The sequence below is a fragment of the Schistocerca serialis genome, chromosome 5, assembly GCF_023864345.2.
Source record: "Schistocerca serialis cubense isolate TAMUIC-IGC-003099 chromosome 5, iqSchSeri2.2, whole genome shotgun sequence".
Lineage (NCBI taxonomy): Eukaryota > Metazoa > Arthropoda > Insecta > Orthoptera > Acrididae > Schistocerca > Schistocerca serialis.
The window spans coordinates 688,926,869-688,952,053 of record NC_064642.1 but is presented as its reverse complement, the minus strand read 5'-3'; the positions used below and the strand labels follow the sequence as shown (position 1 = coordinate 688,952,053).

The following is a 25,185-nucleotide window of genomic DNA, read 5'->3' as shown; positions in this document are numbered from 1 at the left end:
TTTCAAAGAGAGTATTCCAGTTGGTCAAAAAGATTTCAGGTTTCCAGCCGGTTGTCGTAAACTTCATTGCACGATTTTTCGGCTGGACAACTGCCAGCCATCTTCAGGTGAGCCGAACAAGGACTGACAAAGACGTTCTCCGCTCCAGCTTATATAGTGCGCTGATAGTACTGCCGCGCATGCATTGCAATTGTGGAGACAGAAGGGCCACACCGACCAGTGGCAGCGACCTCAGTGGGGGAACTGCAGTAATCAGCTGCCGTCGGTATTGTCGCTGGCCGCAGCTATCGAAGTCTTCTGGCGTCTTCGTCTCGAGCAAATTTCAGAGATGACGGGATTCCATTCGTTATTCAATTGGTAACCACTGTCACGGTTCATTAGATTTCCCGCGATATGTATTTCAACTGATTCTTTGATAATGGAGTCCCAAAATGTTTTTGCAGTGGCCAAAATCGAAGTTTTGTCGTACTCCATTGAATGTCCATTAGAAATACAATGTTCTGCAACTGCAGACTTACTGGGTTGCAGTAGGCGAGTGCGATGTTGATGTTCTGTGCAACGCTCTTCCACTGTACGCGTTGTCTGTTCTATTTATAAAATACCGTGTCAGTGTGGTATGGCACGCAAGCCTCCCCACCAACGGCAAGGTCCATGGTTCATGGGGGGGGGGGGATAATGTGCATACTATGTGCTTAATTTAAGAACTTTAACATGGGGATTTTGAAAAGAAAGTTAATGAAAATTTTATACGAGCCTTAATACATTAAATATGAGGGCATACAAAGTTGGACAGTGTGGGTCAGCCTGCTCTGTCACAAATAGTGTTCTCATCTGTTGACATTATGCTGTGTGCTTTGTCGCATTAAAATTGAGATTAGATTAGATTAGATTAATACTAGTTCCATGGATCATGAATATGATATTTCGTAATGATGTGGAACGAGTCGAATTTTCCAATACATGACATAATTAGGTTAATTTAACAACATACTTAAGTTAATATAACAACTTTATTTATTGTGTTTTTTTGTTTTTCTTTATTTTTTATTTTTATTTTTTAAATTTTTTTTTATTATTTTTTAAATTTTTTTTCTTAATTTATATCTAAAAATTCCTCTATGGAGTAGAAGGAGTTGTCATTCAGAAATTCTTTTAATTTCTTCTTAAATACTTGTTGGTTATCTGTCAGACTTTTGATACTATTTGGTAAGTGACCAAAGACTTTAGTGCCAGTATAATTCACCCCTTTCTGTGCCAAAGTTAGATTTAATCTTGAATAGTGAAGATCATCCTTTCTCCTAGTATTGTAGTTATGCACACTGCTATTACTTTTGAATTGGGTTAGGTTGTTAATAACAAATTTCATAAGAGAGTATATATACTGAGAAGCTACTGTGAATATCCCTAGATCCTTAAATAAATGTCTGCAGGATGATCTTGGGTGGACTCCAGCTATTATTCTGATTACACGCTTTTGTGCAATAAATACCTTATTCCTCAGTGATGAATTCCCCCAAAATATGATGCCATATGAAAGCAATGAGTGAAAATAGGCGTAGTAAGCTAATTTACTAAGATGTTTATCACCAAAATTTGCAATGACCCTTATTGCATAAGTAGCTGAACTCAAACGTTTCAGCAGATCATCAATGTGTTTCTTCCAATTTAATCTCTCATCAATGGACACACCTAAAAATTTGGAATATTCTACCTTAGCTATATGCTTCTGATTAAGGTCTATATTTATTAATGGCGTCATACCATTCACTGTACGGAACTGTATGTACTGTGTCTTATCAAAATTCAGTGAGAGTCCGTTTACAAGGAACCACTTAGTAATTTTCTGAAAGACAGTATTGACAATTTCATCAGTTAATTCTTATTTGTCAGGTGTGATTACTATACTTGTATCATCAGCAAAGAGAACTAACTTTGCCTCTTCATGAATATAGAATGGCAAGTCATTAATATATGAGAATGAACATGCTCCCCATAGCAGTGAAAGAGGCCTGAAGAAGCTACAAAGTTGACCAATGTGCTACTCACCTGCAGGCTACCATCTTGTAGTTGAGTTAATAGATCAAATGGCAGTGCAAGTAAGAGTGGCCTAAAGTGAGTGTCCGCAAGATGTACGTTTAAATGTGGCCATGGCAGCCATACTTTTCATTGTCCATATGTGGTGATATCTTCAGATGGAATATTTTTTATACTCCAGCCAAAGCATCCACCTTTTTATATTGCTTCTGCCACATTTCAGTGCCCTGAATTATATTAAAATGCTTCACAGTCTGTAACAGGAGATGAGCCATCCTACATTTGCACTTTAAAAACCATTGCATATTCTTTAATGGAAGCATTTTTAAACATATTTTAACAGGTTTTAATGGTTTCCATCAATTATTATTATTATTATTTACATGTGTTTGGTGTATGAGGGGCAGTCATTTATTACACCAGGAACTTGAATTTTGCAAGTAGTTATTCAACTGGGAAATTTCATATATGATATAACATTGTACCATCAGCTTCTGCCATTCATTGCCCTATTTTTCATTTATTTTTTACTTGTTATTTTTGTGGTTATTAGTTTCATACTTTTTATATATTGATCAAATTAATCATCAGAAACTTTCTCCACCCTCCATGAAACACAGGTGCTCCTGAACACTCATCCCGTAAACCGTTTTCAACCTTTATACCAAAAGTCTGATCCCTGTAAAAGTCTCAGTATTTTCTAAAGGCCTCACCCTTAACCTAAAACCTGAATTCAGCCATGCTGCACTTGTAAAGGGCCTTCTTCATTTGTTCTTTACAATGGAAACATTCCTCACCACACAGCAGCCAAACAAAACTCCGCATACAATATTGTTTAAAACAGTTCCATCCTCCCTCCAATCATGGTCCTCCTTTGCTTCCACCCATTGTGATAGTGAAGTGGAAACGTGGAGGGACACATGCAGCACAAAAGCATACAGGCTGACCTCGTCTGTTGACTGGTAATATTTCCAGAATTCCCCATTTCTTACTTGGCATTACCTTCCTATCCTAAATCCCTCACTAGTGAGTCTAACATTACTCTTGTGTGGAGCACACAGCTATCTGTAACCTTATCAGCCTTCCTGCAGACAAAGGCACAGTGGTCGTGAATCGTAGTGACTGTGTGGCTGAGGGTCTCTGCCAACTTTCTGACACCTCTGCTTTCAAATCTTATAACCATGATGCCATCCTAGATGTCCAACAATACAGCAGCATCTCCTCAAGAGCTTAGGTCCATCCCAAAACTAGACATCTGAAACCATCTCCCTCCTCACACCAGCAAATCACCACATTCTTACTTTCTGAGTACTCCACAAACTCAACCCCATAGGTCTCCCTGCTCGTTGTCCTGTTGTGGCTGGGTACAGTTCCTTCATGGAACGAAACTCTGCCTTTATTGACCAACACCTCTCAGACTGTTGTCCTTATCCTCCCATCCTACATCCAAGGACTGCTCACTTCCTTCACTACCTTTTCACAGTTCCTGTCTCATTATCACCAGTCTCCTTGTTGGTCACCGTGGATGAAACATCCCTGTACGACATACATCCTGCATACTCATGGCCGTGCGGCTATGGAACACAGCCTTTCCCAACATCCTCCTGATACCAAACCTACACTATGTGATCAAAAGTATCCAGACACCCCCAAAAACATACGTTTTTCATATTAGGTGCATTGTGCTGCCACCTACTGCCAGGTACTCCATATGAGCGATCTCAGTAGTCATTAGATATCATGGGCAGAGTGGGGGTGCTTTGCGGAAATCACGGACGTTGAACATGGTCAGGCGATTGAGTGTCACTTGTGTCACACGTCTGTATGTGAGATTTCCACACTCCTACACATCCCTAGGTCCACCATTTCCATTGTGATAGTAAAGTGGAAATGTGAAAGGACACGTACAGCACAAAATCATACAGGCTGACCTCGTCTGTTGACTGACAGAGACCGCCGACACATTCGTAATGTGTAATAGGCAGACATCTATCCGGACCATCACACAGGAATTCCAAACTGCATCAGGCTCCACTGCAAATACTGTGACAGTTAGTTGGGAGGTGAGAAAACTTGGATTTCATGGTCGAGCGGCTGCTCATAAGCCACAAGTCATGCCAGTAAATGCCAAATGACGCCTTGCTTGGTGTAAGGAGCATAATCATTGGACGATTGAACAGTGGAAATATGTTTGTGTGGAGTGACGAATCACGATACACAATGTGGCGGTCTGATGGCAGGGTGTGGGTATGGCAAATGCCAGGTGAACGTCATCTGCCAGCGTGTGTAGTGCCAACAGTAAAATTCGGAGGCAGTGGTGTTGTGGTGTGGTCATGTTTTTCAAGGAGAGGACTTGCACCCCTTGTTGTTTTGCATGGCACTATCACAGCACAGGCCTACATTGATGTTTTAAGCACCTTCTTGCTTCACACTGTTGAAGAGCAATCCAGAGATGGCGATTGCATCTTTCAACATGATCGAGCACCTGTTCATAATGCACGGCCTATGGCAAAGGGGTTACACGACAATAACGTCCCTGTAATGGACTGGCCTGCACAGAGTCCTGACCTGAATCCAATAGAACACCTTTGGGATGTTTTGGAACGCTGTCTTAGTGCCAGGCCTCACCGACCAACATCGATACCTCTCTTCAGTGCAGCATTCCATGAAGAATGGACTGCCATTCCCCAAGAAACCTTCCAGCACCTGATTGAATGTATGCCTGTGAGAGTGGAAGCTGTCATCAAGGCTAAGGGTGGGCCAACACCATATTGGATTTCGGCATTACCGATGGAGGGTGCCATGAACTTGTAAGTCATTTTCAGCCAGATGTCCAGATACTTTTGATCACATAGTTTTTCACATCTTTCCTAATCCTGATCAACCACATACTGACCCATAGTTATTTCACTTTTGAAGGCCAAATGTATAAAAAAATCTGTGGTATCCACATGGCACGATCCTATTTATGGGCCATCTGGAAGAGTTCTTTTTCATGATATGTTGTCATGGTAAAGACAACCTTTTGCTCTTTCGTCCATAACCTCAACACTTGCTCCAAAATTCACTTCAGTTGGCCTTTCTCAAGTCAATAAGCCACCTTCCTAGATGTCTATCTCCACCTCTTAGATGGATCTGTAGATATGTGTGTTCTTATCAAGCACACTAACGACCAACAATACTTCCATTTCGGCAGCTGTCACCCATGCACTGTCAAAAATCAAAAAGTTGCTTCCTTACAGCTTCACCACCCATTGACACTGCATGTGCAATGGAAAGCAGGAGCTGTTGAAATATAGTGATAACCTTGTTGTGTGCCATCTCCTCCTCTGACACTCTTTATCACCCAGTTGGTGTTGAAAAGGTTGAACAGCTCAATCATATCATCCAACAAGGTTTTCACTACCTCTTGTAATGCTCTGATATGAGTGATATCCTACCCAATATCATATCCACATCATTCAAAATAGTGTTCGTCCACCCATCCAACTTGCAGAATATTTTTGTCCATCCCTATTCCAGGCACACTGCCATTGCTGCACCCAGAAGTCATTCATTTCCTTGTAGATGAACGAGGTGTAAGACCTGTCCCATGCCCCCACTCTCCACTTCCTACTGCAGTTCCACTCACAGGCTTTTCCTACTCTGTAAATGGCGGAGCCATGTGTCAAATCAGCCATGTTACATATCAACTGTGCTGTAATTACTATGTTGCATTCTATGTGGGCATGACAGGCAACCAACTCTCTACTCACATGAACTGCCACCACCAAACTGGCCAATTGTGAACTTAATCATCCATTGCTGAAATGCTGCACAGAACAACACAAATGACTACTTACAGCTGCTTCACTGTGTGGGCCATTTGGAAATTCCATTCCAGCACAAGTTTCGCTATGTAGACCATGTGAAAATTCTCTTCAAGAACAAGTTTCTCTAAACTACACAGGTGGGAACTGTCACTCCATCATACATAGTACTCTGCAGTCCCCCAGCCTAAACCTCTACTAACTTGTTTCCCACTGTCTTACCTTCCCTTTTCCCTTCTGTCATTGTCCACTCTACAACTTCTCTGTCCAGATCAGGCACTGTCTTCTCCAACCATTCTTCTTGCCCCCACCCTTCTCTCTCCTTCCTCCCTTTCTTTCTCCCCTACCCTTATTTCTCCCCTCCCTGTCTTCTCCTCTCCTCCTGCTCCATCTTTCTGTCTTTTTATATTTATAATTTACCCTACACTCTCAGAACCCCTTTTGTCTTGTTGTGCACTCACTGAGCCATCTGTCTTTCCCATTTCTATCTCGTACTACCCCATTAAACCCCCCTTGCCTCAATCATCCTACCCTACCCTGTCTCCACATCCATCAGCCCAGACAACTGCTCTCAACAATCAATGATTGTGTCACTGTGACCACGATTTTGTGCCTTTGGCACCTGAGTGATTGTGTGTGGGAATGACTGATCTTTCTGCTAGATAATGAGCCAGAGCTCAAAAGCTTGTGAACTCTTGTTTTCTGTTACCTGTGTCTGTGCATCACCCATCTGCCTGCTATAGATGAGTTGCTGCCTTTCCCATTTTTTATGTATTGTTCCATCCAGGTATTTTCACTAGTGCCATCAGATTAATTAAATTAGACATATGATAGAAAAGTCAGTGGCATGTACTGGCAGATTAACTGAATTTGTATGGTAAATGCTGACTAGTTATTGTATTGTGCCATTGTTTTACACTGTAAGCTGATACTACAGTAGTTGTTGACAAAAGACAGTGCATTTTTTTACAGACACATTACATTTATTTCAGAACCACAATGTACGTGTGAAATACAGTTTTTTAACAAAGTGCTACTCAGAAGAAGTCAAAAATATGCTTGGAGCCATCAAATCTGGAGCATCATATTGTCCTGATGTAGTAGTTGTGAATTCTTGCTTGTGGGACATATCACGGTATGTGTTCCTATTTGGCATGGAGTGCAAAACAGAATAAATACCAGAAATTGAGATAAATTGTTACTAGGAGACATTGTATACATTTTACTCTGATTTATTGATTTGTTAATCTTAAAATGCACCTCTGGAACTGAATGTCATTGTAATAAGAAATGGCTAGTATTTTAATATCCAGATGTACTTTTCAAGCATTTGATCATAATTTAGTTAGTTAATTATTAGTTACATGTTCAATGTATCATTTGAATAATTCTTTTATCGAAATGTTGTGAGACGAGTCAGTTCACAGGATATGAATACATGTTCAGTGTTAACATGAATTAACACATTATTTTTTTTTTTAGTTTTACTTATGCATTTACATCGAAAAACAATTTTTTTCCATGCATTTTTTTAAACAGGAATTCATTTATGGAATAGAAGGAATTGTCCAGGAGATTTAAAATCTGCTTTGGTACCTGTCAGACATTTTAAGGCATTGGGTGAATGATCAGAAATATTATATCCAAGAAATGTTTATTCATGTTACAGTAATACATTTGAAGTACTGTTTTATATACTGCAGTTTGCAGCATGGAGAAGATAGTAGTTGACCACTCAGAGCATGCTGCCCACAAGTTGGTAGAGACTTTCCTGCTCAAGCCTGTCCCATTCTTAGATGGTGACTATACTTAGGTTATGTAGTTTGTGAGATGGCCTCTGTAATGGCATACTGCCAGTTCCACGTGATCCCCAGCAGGCTCATTTTTGTTAATGCCAGCAAGTACAGTAGGCCATTCCATTTAATCAATTCTTGCTTCTTGGAGGAGTGTGTTGCTAAGATGGGTGTTATGCGCTTGTCACCTCAAAAGACAAATCCTTCGCTGAAATGTTGACTGTAGGCCTAGACAAGAACTGAGAGGCTCCTCCCTAATAATACACAGTTTAATATAATGGGTGAAATTGTGCACCTAAAGTGGAGCCATCTCCAAATACATAAAGCTATTAGCATTTGTGTGGGTAATTTGTACTGATATTTTATTTTCTATATTCATTTAATAATAATTTTATGTATTAATACTTTTAGAAGGATTTGAATAACATGATGCAAAACAGGCAAGGAAGAATTAAGTAGTTGTTTTGGCGAGCAATTGCTGTTCCAGTTCGTGCCATATACTAAAAATAAAAAATTGTAATGAGAAAATATAATAGTATGTGGTAGAATAAGTGTACAGAACTGTGTAATGTAATTGGTTTAATATTTGCATATTGTGAAAAGCATTTTTCTGTAAATGAGTGATGGTCAAGTATATGGATCTTAATTTGACTAGAGCAGTGTGTCAAGTGACAGAAAATGCAGGGCAGAGGTGCTAGGTAAAGATCATGGTCTTCGATGTGAAGGGAGCTGTGCGTGTTAGGTGGGCTAAAATGGCGTGGGGCCACACATGTTTTGATTCTGAGGCAGGATCAGGCCTGTAGGACTGTTCAGAAGCTAGTCTTCAGTTTATAAGTTTGTGAGCTGTGAACATAGTGGAATTATGGTGACTGTGATGTAATGAACTGTTTATTGCCTGCCACTGTTGTGCTAAAAGTATTTACAGATTTGATCAGACCTTTGTGTGTAGGACTATCATTCATAGCTAAGCAAATAAATAATCATTTATGTAAGGGCTTAAAGGAACAGTGTGCCTGTGCAGACAAGCCGCTTAACAGGCTGTGCTCTCGCCCTCTGCTGTATTGCAAAGAGTGGTAATGTCCTCATGGATGAAGAGAACCTGATAGTAACGATCCAGAACTTATTCCAGGTGTCCCCTTGCCCACCTTCTTTGCACTGTGTCATCCTGGGAGAATTATATTGTTGTTCGTAATTGGTGCTTAGAGGCCAAATTGATTTCATGGAGGCAGTTGTGTACTGTCTGTCTTGACCCTGTATTCCCAGTTGCTTAAAAAAAAACGGCAGGACACACATGTACAGAATTTTATTTGAGGTACCCATGAGCCATAATTGGTAAATGGCACTCCTCAGGTGGTGCTGTTGAGCATAAGCAAATGCTCCGAGGCATCTCCAATGTTGTGTACCTCACAACAGCTGTTAATGTTAAAAAGTCATCAGTGTGGTGGGCCCTAATTTTGTAGACAATTTCACTCACTGATAACCCTTCTTGTCATAAAGTGATTATGAGCACACAGTCTAAGCCTGGAATAAACCTTCAAGGCATGTTATTGAAGACCAGCATTCTCTATTTAACTGCACTGAGAATGCACTTTCAATTCCATTACACAAATAGCTGTGTGAAGTTATTTTCTGTGGTCAGTGGAGTGTTGAAAGATAGGTTTCTGATAAAAACTGAGACAAATTAAAGAAACAAAAAGCTTACATGTCATGGTGGTTTTTGAAAGCTTTTTTTAAGCATTTAACATGATATATTACTTTAAATTTTGGTAATATACTGAAGCTCATCCTGACAAAGTAAGCACGATGATTGATGGAATAAACAAAGTGCAGAGCTACTTCAGTCTGTTTATATAAGGTGATATACGACTGCTACCCCAGACACCTGTGAAATAAAACATAGCTGGAAGCCCATGGTTGTAAGAAAACCATCACATTTTGTATGTATTATCAGTTCTGGTGGAACAAGTGAAATCTGTGTTATGGCACAAATTGTTACAAGGTTTGCAAATCTGACAGATTACATAAGCAAACAATGAAACATATTAATTAAATGAAAGTGGTTTATATTTGTCGTTATTAGTGTGCTGAATCCTAGTAAGAAAGTAAAAGAAAACATATCATACACTTTCTTTTACAATTAACACTCAGTTATTTTTTTAAAAATGCATTTTTTAGCTATTTTGATCACATATATTTCTCCTACTATTTCAGTTAATCATATGGTTAATATATGAAATACTATTATCACAATTAAAACTATTCAGAATCTATGTAAAAACTGTACATCTAGAACAAAAACTGCAAAACTTCATCTCACAGGGATTTAAAGCTACAAAGGGATCCAGCTTACCACCAACACTTAATAAAATATATTCAGAGAAAGCATTGGAACATTGGAAGAAAAATGTAATAACATAGAAACCCCAATAAAAGATAGTACTATAACTCACTGACAACCAGCCAATTTCACCACAAGATGAAGAAGACATTGAATATATCACTAGAAAATTGATAAGAGGAGTGTAAAAAATGAGGTGTTCAGGCCAGCATAAATAAAACAAAATACTTGGTAACAGGAGGAACAAATCAGGATTTTACACTGGATGAAGGTTGAGAACAATTACACATACTGAAGGGTACAAAAATATCTGTAGATGCTAAACATGGAAATTAATTCAAGTATAAGTGCTGGAAAGTTTACTATTGGAATATTAAATGGTATTTAATGGGCATATTAAATGGTATTTAATGGGCTCAACCAATTAGAAGTCAAACAAAAGAAAAATCTTAAAAACAATTATTAGAAGTGTTGTAATAATAAGGATCAGAAGTGTGGATCATTTGATCCTAATTAATGAAAAGATTGCGGGCAACTGATATGGACTTTTGGAGGTGGTCTGAAAGGATATCCAGTTGGGAAAGTGTCAGAACTGAAGCCACTAGTTTGAGTACATGTGAAAAGATGTCAGAGAAGACACTGGCACAACAGATTATGGAATGGGAACCACCTGGAAGGAAGGTAAAAGGGAGACCATCAGCCACATGGACATAAGCAAATCAGGCATTAGCTAGAAGAAGAAATACTGAAGAAAATTTATGGGCAGATATGCACAAATGGAGAATACAAATTGAATTTGATGGATAACTTTGGGTTACTGGAAAATGTAAATACATTGTAAAACTGAGAATAATAAGAGACAGTAGGACAAAGGATCAACATTGGTCCAGAATAAAATGGCCTGCAAGAAAATCTTTGAGATTGGAGAGAAGAACACTTTATGCAAGAACCTTGTGGATCTAGATAGCCATTTGTCATTTGCAGTTGAAAGTTGTCAGAAGTGCTCCCAGGTCTCAAGGATTTCCTTAAGTTGACTTACCTGTAGGAGTGTCATAGTGGTAAAGAATACATGTATTAAAACTGCATGCATGATGCGACATTTTATCATGCATCTCAGTGTTTATGCCCTCATCAGATCTCTTGAAATATGTTTCACACAGTGATATATTTTGCTTAGGTGCATTCAATGGCATACATGGATACTACCAGCAAAACATGTTATGAAGAGAGTTAGTAGCAAAGAAGTAATAAATTTAAATGTCTAATTTAAATGTCTTAGCCTCACAGCAATTATTGCTTTCAGTAAGGAATGTGTGTACCAAGTGCAGCTGGAAGGAGGTTTGGAACATACACATATGCATAACATCCATAATATGTAAGGATAATGAAGACAGATAATGGGCTGGCTGGTGTGGCCGAGCGGTTCTAGGCGCTACAGTCTGGAACCGCGCGACCGCTACAGTCGCAGGTTCGAATCCTGCCTTGGGCATGGATGTGTGTGCTGTCCTTAGGTTAGTTAGGTTTAAGTAGTTTTAAGTTCTAGGGGACTGATGACCTCAGATGCTAAGTCCCATAGTGCTCAGAGCCGTTTGAACCATTTTGAACAGATAATGATTTCATTTGATGTCCCATATTGATAGTGCTTTCATTAATAATCATTGGTATAGTACTGAGCCAAAAACTTTCCAGAAGTCAAGAAATACTTCATCTGCCAGAATGTGTTATAGTGACTTCAGCCACTTGTAGTGATTTTACAAGTAGCATTGATGCTTTGTTATGATTTATAATAGTTTAAAAATTTTTCATCAGCTGTGTACAGCTGGATGTACACCAATACCTTTATGGGCCATTCCATGTCAGATGGCCTAAGGGTCTCCACTTGACCATCTCCAATTTCAATGAAATTGTTACAGGATGTACTTATACGCCTTACATGAAGCACTGCCAAATGACAGCTTTATAAGTAGTATGATGGGGCCACTAGCCACCTTTTCATAAAGGCTCGTTTTTGACATTGCGACTGAAGTGAATAAATGATCAACTTTGGTTACCATTGTTCAGGATCTAAGAGACCTGTTGTGCTGAAGCTTTGTGATCCTCTTCAACTTTTTGGGTGCAATAGCTTAGTTGTCCATGAACCATGGACCTTGCCGTTGGTGGGGAGGCTTGCGTGCCTCAGCGATACAGATAGCCGTACCGTAGGTGCAACCACAGCGGAGGGGTATCTGTTGAGAGGCCAGACAAACGTGTGGTTCCTGAAGAGGGGCAGCAGCCTTTTCAGTAGTTGCAAGGGCAACAGTCTGGATGATTGACTGATCTGGCCTTGTAACAAAAACCAAAACGGCCTTGCTGTGCTGGTACTGCGAACGGCTGAAAGCAAGGGGAAACTGCAGCCGTAATTTTTCCCGAGGGCATGCAGCTTCACTGTATGATTACATGATGATGGTGTCCTCTTGGGTAAAATATTCCGGAGGTAAAATAGTCCCCCATTCGGATCTCCGGGCGGGGACTACTCAAGAGGATGTCATTATCAGGAGAAAGAAAACTGGCGTTCTACGGATCGGAGCGTGGAATGTCAGATCCCTTAATCGGGCAGGTAGGTTAGAAAATTTAAAAAGGGAAATGGATAGGTTGAAGTTAGATACAGTGGGAATTAGTGAAGTTCGGTGGCAGGAGGAACAAGACTTCTGGTCAGGTGACTACAGGGTTATAAACACAAAATCAAATAGGGGTAATGCAGGAGTAGGTTTAATAATGAATAGGAAAATAGGAATGCGGGTAAGCTACTACAAACAGCATAGTGAACGCATTATTGTGGCCAAGATAGATACGAAGCCCACCCCTACTACAGTAGTACAAGTTTATATGCCAACTAGCTCTGCAGATGACGAAGAAATTGAAGAAATGTATGATGAAATAAAAGAAATTATTCAGATTGTGAAGGGAGACGAAAATTTAATAATCATGGGTGACTGGAATTCAAGTGTAGGAAAAGGGAGAGAAGGAGACATAGTAGGTGAATATGGATTGGGGGACAGAAATGAAAGAGGAAACCGCCTGGTAGAATTTTGCACAGAGCACAACATAATCATAACTAACACTTGGTTTAAGAATCATGAAAGAAGGTTGTATACATGGAAGAACCCTGGAGATACTAAAAGGTATCAGATAGATTATATAATGGTAAGACAGAGATTTAGGAACCAGGTTTTAAATTGTAAGACATTTCCAGGGGCAGATGTGGACTCTGACCACAATCTATTGGTTATGACCTGTAGATTAAAACTGAAGAAACTGCAAAAAGGTGGGAATTTAAGGAGATGGGACCTGGATAAACTAAAAGAACCAGAGGTTGTACAGAGATTCAGGGAGAGCATAAGAGAGCAATTGACAGGAATGGGGGAAATAAATACAGTAGAAGAAGAATGGGTAGCTCTGAGGGATGAAGTAGTGAAGGCAGCAGAGGATCAAGTAGGTAAAAAGACGAGGGCTAGTAGAAATCCTTGGGTAACAGGAGAAATACTGAATTTAAAGGATGTAGAGGCCTATCTCACTAGGGGTAAGATAGATACCGCCTACAGGAAAATTAAAGAGACCTTTGGAGATAAGAGAATGACTTGTATGAATATCAAGAGCTCAGATGGAAACCCAGTTCTAAGCAAAGAAGGGAAAGCAGAAAGGTGGAAGGAGTATATAGAGGGTCTATACAAGGGCGATGTACTTGAGGACAATATTATGGAAATGGAAGAGGATGTAGATGAAGATGAAATGGGAGATACGATACTGCGTGAAGAGTTTGACAGAGCACTGAAAGACCTGAGTCGAAACAAGGCCCCCGGAGTAGACAATATTCCATTGGAACTACTGACGGCCGTGGGAGAGCCAGTCCTGACAAAACTGTACCATCTGGTGAGCAAGGTGTATGAAACAGGCGAAATACCCTCAGACTTCAAGAAGAATATAATAATTCCAATTCCAAAGAAAGCAGGTGTTGACAGATGTGAAAATTACCGAACTATCAGCTTAATAAGTCACAGCTGCAAAATACTAACACGAATTCTTTACAGACGAATGGAAAAACTAGTAGAAGCCAACCTCGGGGAAGATCAGTTTGGATTCCGTAGAAACACTGGAACACGTGAGGCAATACTGACCTTACGACTTATCTTAGAAGAAAGATTAGGGAAAGGCAAACCTACGTTTCTAGCATTTGTAGACTTAGAGAAAGCTTTTGACAATGTTGACTGGAATACTCTCTTTCAAATTCTGAAGGTGGCAGGGGTAAAATACAGGGAGCGAAAGGCTATTTACAATTTGTACAGAAACCAGATGGCAGTTATAAGAGTCGAGGGACATGAAAGGGAAGCAGTGGTTGGGAAGGGAGTAAGACAGGGTTGTAGCCTCTCCCCGATGTTGTTCAATCTGTATATTGAGCAAGCAGTAAAGGAAACAAAAGAAAAATTCGGGGTAGGTATTAAAATTCATGGAGAAGAAATAAAAACTTTGAGGTTCGCTGATGACATTGTAATTCTGTCAGAGACAGCAAAGGACTTGGAAGAGCAGTTGAATGGAATGGACAGTGTCTTGAAAGGAGGATATAAGATGAACATCAACAAAAGCAAAACAAGGATAATGGAATGTAGTCTAATTAAGTCGGGTGATGCTGAGGGAATTAGATTAGGAAATGAGGCACTTAAAGTAGTAAAGGAGTTTTGCTATTTGGGGAGCAAAATAACTGATGATGGTCGAAGTAGAGAGGATATAAAATGTAGGCTGGCAATGGCAAGGAAAGCGTTTCTGAAGAAGAGAAATTTGTTAACATCCAGTATTGATTTAAGTGTCAGGAAGTCATTTCTGAAAGTATTCGTATGGAGTGTAGCCATGTATGGAAGTGAAACATGAACGATAAATAGTTTGGACAAGAAGAGAATAGAAGCTTTTGAAATGTGGTGCTACAGAAGAATGCTGAAGATTAGATGGGTAGATCACATAACTAATGAGGAAGTATTGAATAGGATTGGGGAGAAGAGAAGTTTGTGGCACAACTTGACCAGAAGAAGGGATCGGTTGGTAGGACATGTTCTGAGGCATCAAGGGATCACCAATTTAGTATTGGAGGGCAGCGTGGAGGGTAAAAATCGTAGAGGGAGACCAAGAGATGAATACACTAAGCAGATTCAGAAGGATGTAGGTTGCAGTAGGTACTGGGAGATGAAAAAGCTTGCACAGGATAGAGTAGCATGGAGAGCTGCATCAAACCAGTCTCAGGACTGAAGACCACAACAACAACAACAACAGCTTAGTTGTAGTACAAAAGGTCAAATTATGGTAAATTCATCATAATGTGCTATCAAAGTGGCTCATAAATCTTGTCGTACCAAATTTTAGCTATACTTTATTGCCTTGCATCTACTGAAAGAACAACTTTCTGAAGCTATTACTTTGGTTATCTGCAGCCTGCCAAAATGTCATTGAGTCCTGCAAGTGGCATCCAGATTGCTCAAATAATAACTGAGTTACCTGAGCTCACTTTGTCTGATCAGAAAAAGTTGTTTTTATTTTGGAGACAGACCAGTTTAGTGTTAACGATGGAGTTTGGTAACATGCTTCAACGATTAGTCTGAAGCACACTGTTGGGCAAGGAAGAGTGTTCAGATGTTGTGTGTGCCTTTTTAAATGATGTAAAATGTGTTGTAATTACTGGATAAACATCTTTTTTTGGTAAGTAAAAATTATTTCAAGGTACGGGGTGACTCTTTAGAAATGTTTATCAGGTTATTTAATTTTTTCTGTTGTGTTCTCAAGGAAGTTCTCATTATCTATGATTGTTTAATATTTTTTCAGTTGGAAATGTACACCACTTTTACTTTATCTAATATTGAAACAAACGGCAATTGGAAGCATAAATTTAATTGTAGTGTAATGGATATCAGTACCATGTGTCATTGGCTTTGCAGATAATTCTGCATGTCATCTGAAAACATAAACACGTCAAAAAGGCTTCATTCCAATCAAAGAATATTCGGTAGAACAACAGGAATTAATAAACCAAAGAGGTGAGATACGTCTTACTGAAAATGCACAAATATGGTTTCATCACAAAGCAATACTTGTGGACAAATATGACTTTCTACAGAGATCTTGTTGTAATCCTTTTGGTGCAAAGAACCATTCTGTTAAAAAGGGTTTATGGATTGTCAATGTGGAAACAGCAAAGCAATTGCAAGCCATGACTAAGAGCCATGTGAAACCTGGTCATAAGATCTGTCCAACTTGCAGAAAACAGTTTTTAGCAAAGAAAGCAGAAAAGTCACAGTCAACTTCAAATCAGTCAGAAGATGAAGCATATCCAGAAGTATCAATCGATTCAAGTCTAATTGCTTTTGGGGTCTCCCGTCTAAAATTTCAGAGAGTATGAAAAAGGGATGTGAAAGGTTACGCAAAACAAAAAATAAGTGGAGCTCAAGAGGCAATTGCGAATAACATTGCTGCTGGTGGAGGATTCGCCCCAAAAGATCTTCAGACACCTAGTACAAGCAAGACATGTCCTGATTGTGAAGATTATAAGCAGCTGATTAAAGAACTGAAAGAGAAGTTGCAGTTGTCAAGGCAACCTGAAAAATTGCAAATACTGACAGTAGTGCTACAAAGCTGGACTATAAAAAAGACAGTGCAAGAATTTGGTGTTTCAGAGAGGATGGTAAAAGCAGCTAGGAAGTTACAGGCAGAAAATTGTGCATAAGCTCTGCCAAAGAACAAGTGCGGCAAGAAGATTCCAGATGTCATAAAAGAAAGAGTGGTAACATTTCTTCAGAATGAAGAATTTAGCCACATTTGTCCAGGTAAAAAGGCTGTGTATCATTTAGGATAAAAGGAAAGAAAGTTTTGAAGCAAAAATACCTTCTTCTGAATAATTTGAAAGAACTGTTTGCTGCATATTGACTTCAGCATGGGCCTGAAATTGGATTTTGCGAATTGAGGCGAAAACGATGCATCACTGTGGGTGATGCAGGAACCCACTCAGTCTGTGTTTGCACTTTACACCAAAATGTGAGATTGATGCTTGCAAGCACTCCAATTAAAGGAGATTATAAAAGTCTGATTGCTAAACCAGTGTGTGATTTGGAATCCAAAGACTACATGCTTCATTGCTGTGAAATCTGTCTGGGAAAAGAACTACAGGAACAGTTTTTAGAAAGTAGTTTTGAAGATAGTGACCCAGATGATACCATTGAGTTCAAACAGTGGGTGCACACTGATGGAGATACATTAGAAAGAAACCAGTCAGATGACCACCGAGGATTTTATTGAAGATCTGATTTCAAAAATTGACAAACTTTCCACTCATCATTATGTATCAAAGCACCAGAGCAAGCACTAAAATGCATAAAAGAAAGCTGTAAGTCAACTGGACTAATCATATTAATGGACTTTGCTGAAAATTATTCCTTGATTGTCCAGGATGCAACTCAAGGTTTTCACTGGAATAACAGCCAAGCAACTTTATACCCATTTGTTGTGTATTTCAGAAATAACTTGGACATCAGCAGCATGAGCTACTGTATAATAAGTGACAACCTGAAACATGATGCAATTGCTGTACATGCTTTTATAGTGAAATTAATAGAAGATCTAAAGTGTCTCTTTGGAAAAATCACACACGTTCACTACTTCAGTGATGGGTCAGCAGTGCAGTACAAAAACTTCAAAAATTTTCTGAATTTCTGCCCCCATCAAAATTACTTTGGGATGGAACTTTTTTGCTGCAAGCCATGGAAAATCTCCAGGTGATGGAATTGGAGGAACTGTAAAGTGCCTGGCAGCAAGAGCAAGCATTCAAAGACCAAATTAGGACCAGATTTTGACACCAACTGATTTGTTTAAATACTTACAAATAATATCAGAGGAATCCAATTCATTTTCGTTTCAAAAGAAGAAATTGAAACTTTAAAAACTGAGTAGGAAACAAGGTTTAAAAATGTCTGCACAGTATCAGGAACAAGAAAGAATCACCATTTTGTGCCATTAAATGAAAAGCAAGTTTGTATTAGAAGAGTATCCAATGATACAATTTTTTCGTGGCAAATATTGACCAAAGTCAAGCAACAGTTTCATTCAGAAATATTACAGCCTTACAACCAGGCCAATACATTGCCTGTATATATGATGGAAAATGGTGGATTGGTAATGTGTCTGAAGTTTCAGAAGACAAAAATGTTGTTTCAGTCAGTTTCATGCACCCCAATGGACCTGCACATTCTCTCTATTGGCCAGCTAGGCAGGATGCTTGTTGGATTCCAAACCAACACATTATTTCTGTCATTCCAGCTTCATCAGCAACAAGAATGGGCTGACATTTATTAGAATCAACTGTAATTGCTTTTAGTAATAAGTTTCAGCAAATGAATTAATAACAACTGAAATATTTGGCTTGGGAATCATAAAGAGTACTACTGGTACATGTATTTTTTAATGTAATATAAATGTAAATTTATTTCGTTCAACAAGATTTATGGGCCACTTTGATAGCACACTGTGATGAATTTACCATAGTTTGACCTTTCGTTTTACAGCTAAGATATTGTACCCAAAAAGTTAAGAACAGGATCACAAAGTTTCACCATGACAGGTCTCTTAGATCCTGAGTAATGGTAAATCAAAGTTGATCATTTATTCATTTAAGTTGAGAAATGTAATGTAATGAAAATATAAGTTTATTTGTTCTTAAGTGCAAAGTCTCCAAAATAAAAACAACTTTTCCTGATCAAACAAGGTGAGCTATTTTCAATCATGCAGGGAAAAATCAAATTTGAGTGATCCCCTTTGAGATATGACCTTTTGAAAGTGAGCCAAAATTGACTGATTAAATTTTTTTAGCACATTTTGAACTTTGATAACTCAGTTATTATTTGAGCAATCTGGGTGTCACTTGCAGAGCTTTGTGACATGCTGGCAGGCTGCAGATAACTAAAGTATTAGCTTCAGAAAGTTACTCTTTCAGTAGACACAAGGCAATAAAGTATAGCCAAAATTTGGTATATGAGCCTTTTTGATAGCACACTATGATGAATTTACTGTAGTTTGACTTTTTGTACTACAACTAAGCTACTGTACCCAAAAAGTTGAAGAGGATCACAAAGTTTCAGCATGACAGGTCTCTTAAATCCTGAACAATGGGAAAACAAAGTTGATCATTTATCCATTTCAGTTAAAAAACAAGCCTTTACAAAAAAGTGGCCCCACCGTACTACTTATGAAGCTGTAATTTGGCAGTGCTTCATGTAAGTTCTATATGCACATCCAGTAAAAATTTCATCAAAATTGGAGATGATCAGCTGGGGAGCTTGTCTAAATTTAGTCCGCTTGACATGGAATGACCCCTATGTATGTTTATGGGTCATCTATTAGTTTTCAGGTTTGTCTTCTTCAGATACAATAGGGGCGATAACGTATAATGACTTTTTATTTGAATTTCACAATGAAGTCATCATTTTCAGCTGTTGATTACAGCAGTGTTTTGGCAACCAATTACCATGTTTTAATAGAGAACTCATCTATGTATACTGGATCTCTGGATTTTGTGTCATCAGTCCAACATAACTTTTAATGTTTTCCACTTTAATATACTCTGTAAATTTTTCAGTTAAGTACAGTAAATAGGTTTCACTCACTTTCCAATACAATTTGTACTGTTCTTTAAAAACATTTATTATTAAGTGAAAACCATGTTTCATCGGTCTACTTCAAGAACCAAAGATATTATACACTTTCAGAAATAGTCTCAACTCCAGGAATATTCTCACAAATACTTCAAGCTGTTTTATTATCACTACAGAGTGCAAGATAATGCCATGTAAGGTATTTAAAAATTTTATGTAAGAACTATATGTGAACTGTATTATGGCTAGAAACACCTGATTACAACACTAACAATAACATTACTAATTTTACAATGTGCACTTATTAATAATCATCAGAAGAGAGTTTGCATAGCCTTGGGCTGCTCCTTGCAGTAGATGGCTGTCAACTCAGTGAAGATTTAATCCAGTGACGTGAGATTCCACTGCCACACAAAGAACAGCTATCAGCTTTTGCTTGATCTCTGCATTGCTTGTGGAACACAGAAAACAGAAATAGATACCAAAAAGATAATCAACATCATATATGTATCACTATAAACTTTTGATTTACCTCCACTCACTGTGTGTGCGATTTCAGAGATCGCGTGTCCATGCAGTTCACAGGCCCACTTTTAGAGGCCACCTCGGTCACACCCCTGGTGCACCTTAGTGAACTGCCAAAGAAACAGTATTATTTAAGTGATCAGAAACAAGTGCTCAGCCTGTTGTAGAACCTGTATTACTATTGTCCAGTCAGTGTGTTCAGTGCTGTGCACAACCTGTTCTTCATTCTATCTTGTGTGTTGCTCTATAAAGTACTCTGTTCTACAAATTGTGTTTGTTCTGGCTGTGGCAGACAAGGTGACGAGGATGGGATTAAGTTTTCTGTGCATGTTAGTGTCGGTGCTAAGTTACATGATGAACATCCTTGATGAAAGAAATGCTCCAATGTATCATTACCCAGCAGCAAGCTTTCACAGAACAACAGCAGGCTCTCACCACCACTCTCAGTCAAGGGGTATCTGCGTGTTCATACAAGTTACTCTCCCATCAGTGCAGCTGTCACCTTTTCTGGCCTATGACGAATCAGCTGAAAATTGAGAATCCTATGAGACATGGTTACATCAATATTTCCAGGTTTTTCGCGAGGGCGATGCAGACCTGTGTAGGGCTTTCTTTCTTTTCTGGCTCTCGCCACACATTTATCATTTTTTGTGCCAACTTGCACCTTTGCAAAAACCAGCCAGCTTATTTGATGAATTGTACAAGCTTCTCTCAATATAGTATTGTGACGGAATGGATGTCTTTGTGGAATGTGTAGAATTTTACCATTGTCAGAAATGCCCAGATCAATCTTACAAAGCCTGGGCTGCAGAATTTTTGAAGTGCCATGAGCCACAGGCGATCAGATTGCTGCGTTGGGGGAGGTGTTAGAAGTTACTTAGTCAACCCCTGGTGGCACACTGCAAGTGTTCAGGATGACGGGGAAGCCATTACAGCAGAACAACCTTCGACTCACCGTCACATGTGGCAGCATTGGTTACGGTCACAGCAGAAACAGGATGTGTCACAGCAGTGGCCACGTGCCCCCTTCCATCTTGGTTGTACTGCTTCATCCAGCATGAGCGTGCTGATTTCCCTAAGCATTGGGGCTGTTTGCAACGAGTGTTCAAAGAAAAGCCACATTGCATCAGTTATAACTCTTCTTCAGATGTGGAAGACACATTAGTACCAGTGGACATAAATTATATCTTTACAATGACTGACTCCCCAAATATTTTGTTTATTGACTTGCGTACTTCTTATAAACTGCTAAAAATGCAATTGGACACAGGAGCTGCTTTGTCTTTAGTAAATGCGCAGATATACGTGGACTTGCGCTCCACTCTCCTCACACAGGGTTCATGAAAGAGGATTAGCTACAATGAACAGCAAATTCCGATTCTAGGTCAGTTTTTCACTCCTGTGTCTTACAAATCTGGTGTTCACCCTCTCATCATCCTTGTTGTTGATCCTTCCCATTTGGCAGACCAGTTCGGGTTAGGTGCGTTTAACACTTTCGGTCTCTACTTTGCTAATGAGTTAAATCTAGTGTTACATCAAGTTCCACATCAGCAACTGGAGTCCCTGTGCCCTGAATTTTCATCTCTATTTTCCCCCGGACTCAGTTCTGTTACTGGTTTCGAGGCTCACATTATCATGAAAAAGGCCACCCGCCCTCCTTTTCTTTGAGTGCGGCAGGTGCCTGTCACATTGCACAACACTGCCAAGGCCAAATTCAACAGTTTGATGTCATTCATTGTCATTCAGCCTATTTCTTCCAGTGAATGGGCTACACCAGAAGCCGATGGGTATGCTTTGTCTCTGCAGCATCTTCAGTGACACGATTTGTACACAGTCCATGATAGATGCATAACCTTTGCCCTGCCCTCACATCTTGCTTGCAAAATTATCAGGTGGTCACTACTTTTCCAAGACTGATTTGTCCGAAGAGTATCTCGAGCTCCCCTTGTATGAGACCACAAGGTTCCTTCTTGTTGTCAGTACACCTTTCTGCCTATTCCAATATCAATGCTTGCCTTTTGGAATCACTGGCATGCCCCTTTTCCACATTTTTTAAAACAGTTGACATTCTCTGTGCCTGGCGGCATAAATTACCTTGATGATATAATTGTTTTGTGTTCTTCCACCTAAGACCACCTTAGAAATCTCCAATCATTGTTTTCTGTTTTGCAATATGTGGGTCTCAATTGCAATCTTGCCAAATCTCAATGTTTTCAGCCATCAATTGAGTACCTAGGTTTTGGCATTTCTCACACAGGGGTCAAGCCATTGTGTCACCATGTTGATGCAATCCTGGGTTCGCCGCGGCCATCCTCCATTAAGGAACTGCAGGTGTTTCTAGGTAAAGTTGCTTACCACCATACATTTTTACCAGATGCATCCACTGTTGCTCAGCCCCTGCACGTGTATTTATCTAGTCCTCAGCTTGTGCCTGAGCATTTGCCTTGCTTAAATCTGACCTTCAGTCGGCCCTGCATCTGGCTGCTTTTCAGCTGGATCAGAATCTCGTGTTGGCCAGATACCTCTCAGCACAGGCCTGGTGTGGTGTTGGTGCACAAGTAAGCAGATTGAAAAGGAGGCCTTAGGGATGGTATTCATCCTCAGTAAATGTCACATCTTCTCAATGCATCTGGCTGCTTTTCAGTTGGATCAGAATCTCGTGTTGGCCACAGATACCTCTCAGCACAGGCCTGGTGTGGTGTTGGTGCACAAGTAAGCAGATTGAAAAGGAGGCCTTAGGGATGGTATTCATCCTCAGTAAATGTCACATCTTCTCACTTTGTTCTAAGTTCCATTTAATCACAGATCACAAGCCATTGATTGCTCTTTTTAGCACTTCACCTTCCATGTCAGACAAGGCAGCACATTGTTTGCAGAGGTGGGCTCTCTTCCTCCCCCGTTATCATTATCAGATCCATTACCGGCTGATGGTATAACACACCAACACTGATGCCATATCTCACCTTTAAATTGGGCTAGAATTGGCATTCCATCAGGACAAGTTGCTTTGTTTCTATTCAGATATTGAAAACCAGAATGCAGTCGATGAATTTCCCATCACTAGTGCCATGATAGCATCGGTTGTCGCTGTGAATCCTGTACTTAATCGGGTCCTCTCTTTAGTACAGCATGATTGGCTGGAAAAACCCTGGGCTATGCCTCAGATCCCTTGCATAACTGCTTTTCCCTCCAGCACCATCTCTCTGAATTTGACAGGGTTCTTCTGTTAGCTGTGGAAGACACTGCTCACCAGGTCGTGATTCCCACTTCCTTACGCCTTAATGTTCTGTGGCTTCTTCATGTCAGTCATCGGGGGACCTCTTGCAGCAAAGCTTTGGCCCGCCAACAAGTGTAACAGCTGGGATAGATGGAGACATTACATGGATTATCGTCACTTGCACTCACTGGGTTCAGCAGCACACAGACCTGCAGGCATCTTTTTCCCATTGGCTGACACCGCAGTGCCTGTGGGAGCATCTGAATGTCGATTTTGCTGGGCGCTTCTTAAATCAGTATTGCCTCATTGCAGTGGATGCCTATTCCAAGTTTCCCTATAAGGCATGTTGTCCGTCCACATCCACATCAGTCACTATTTTGGCCCTGTCTATGATTTTTGCAATTGAAGGCTGCTTTAGACTACTTTTTGAGTTCATACTATTTCACTCTGATCCCGGTGGAGTTGCTACTTGGACACCAACCACGGACCCTCCTTCACCTGCTGCCACGTCCAGTGGCATCACTGCCTGCCTGCGCCCATGGTTTTGGCTGCTGGCTGCACTGGGTTCCTGCCATCATCGAGTGTCCCCAGGGCCAGCGCTTGTGCGTTGTCCACACTCCTGAATGGTGGAGTCCTGTCACTTCGACCAGCTGCGGCCATGCATGGCAGGATCTGTTCCACCTCCCCAGCCCCTACCCCGCAGTAGGGGTCGCTACCTGGCAGATTGCTGCGTGGGGTTCCTTCCTCCACTCCCACTCCTCAGTTACCACTGCCACCTTCTTTGCTGGGTCCTGTGTGGGCATCTTCACTGATGCCCCTGCTGATGCTTCTGGTGCCGACAGCTGACCTCGACTAGGACATCGCTATGGAGCCACTGTCCCCGGTCCTGGCCTATGGCCTCTCATAAGAGTAGGAATGGTGCACCACCCCACCCCCTCATCACTTCTGCCCCTACTCATCAGTGGCTGCCTGCCACTTGCTGCAGCGGTCGCTGCCATCGGGCGATGGAATAGATGTCAGTGCTGTCATTGGTGTTTTCTGTGACTCATAATCCCAGTGTCTTGTAAGATCAGTGCTTGTTTTTCATGATACCAGTGCTTTTTCAGTACCAATGCCTTTTTTGTACCCATGCTTTTTCACTACAAGTGCTTTTTATTTCTATACCATGCATTTTTTCTGTACCATGTATTTTTCTGTGCCTAATGTTTTTAGGTATGTATGTGGTTTTCCCACCCCTAAAATGGAGGAGTGATTTACTTTCACTCATGAAGTGCGCGATTTCAGAGATGGCGCATTCATACAGTTCACAAGCCTGCTTATAGAGGCCACCTAGGCTGACCCCCTGGTGCACTGTGGTGAGTTGCCAAAGAAACAGTTTTATTAAAGCGATCACAGATGAGTGCTTAGCCTGTTCTATAATCTGTATTACTGTTGTCCAGTTAGTGTGTTCAGTGCTACATATAACCTGTACTTTACTGTATCTTACCTGTTGCCCTGTGAAGTACTATGTTCCACAAATCGTGTTTGTTCTTGCTATAGCAACGTTCAGTGTGAATGTCTTAAAGAGGTCAAGTCTTTGTTGCCATTAGACCTATTACTGTCATGAGTGAGCTTCCAAACAATAACTTTTTGGTATTTTTCAGAGAAGAAATGTAGCATTATTTTGCCGGATGTCTGGTCACACCCACCAGTAACAAATATCTTAATTATCCCAAATGATTGTTGGATTATTTAAATCTCTTCCAATTATGACAGTATGATTACAGCATGTGTTTGAGCTAGCTGAAGATTTTTCTGAAGTTTTCAGCTA

The 25,185-nt window shown here is 40.1% G+C and overlaps 1 protein-coding gene across 1 annotated transcript in view; it reads left to right on the top strand.

Annotated features, from left to right (window-relative positions):
- Positions 1-25,185, top strand: part of LOC126482180 (PC-esterase domain-containing protein 1A-like) — a 189,517-nt gene that overhangs the window by 23,789 nt on the left and 140,543 nt on the right. The window contains exon 3 of the mRNA XM_050106158.1: positions 6,836-6,978. Within this exon, the coding sequence (XP_049962115.1) occupies positions 6,836-6,978 (143 nt within the window). The remainder of the gene's footprint in view (positions 1-6,835; positions 6,979-25,185) is intronic.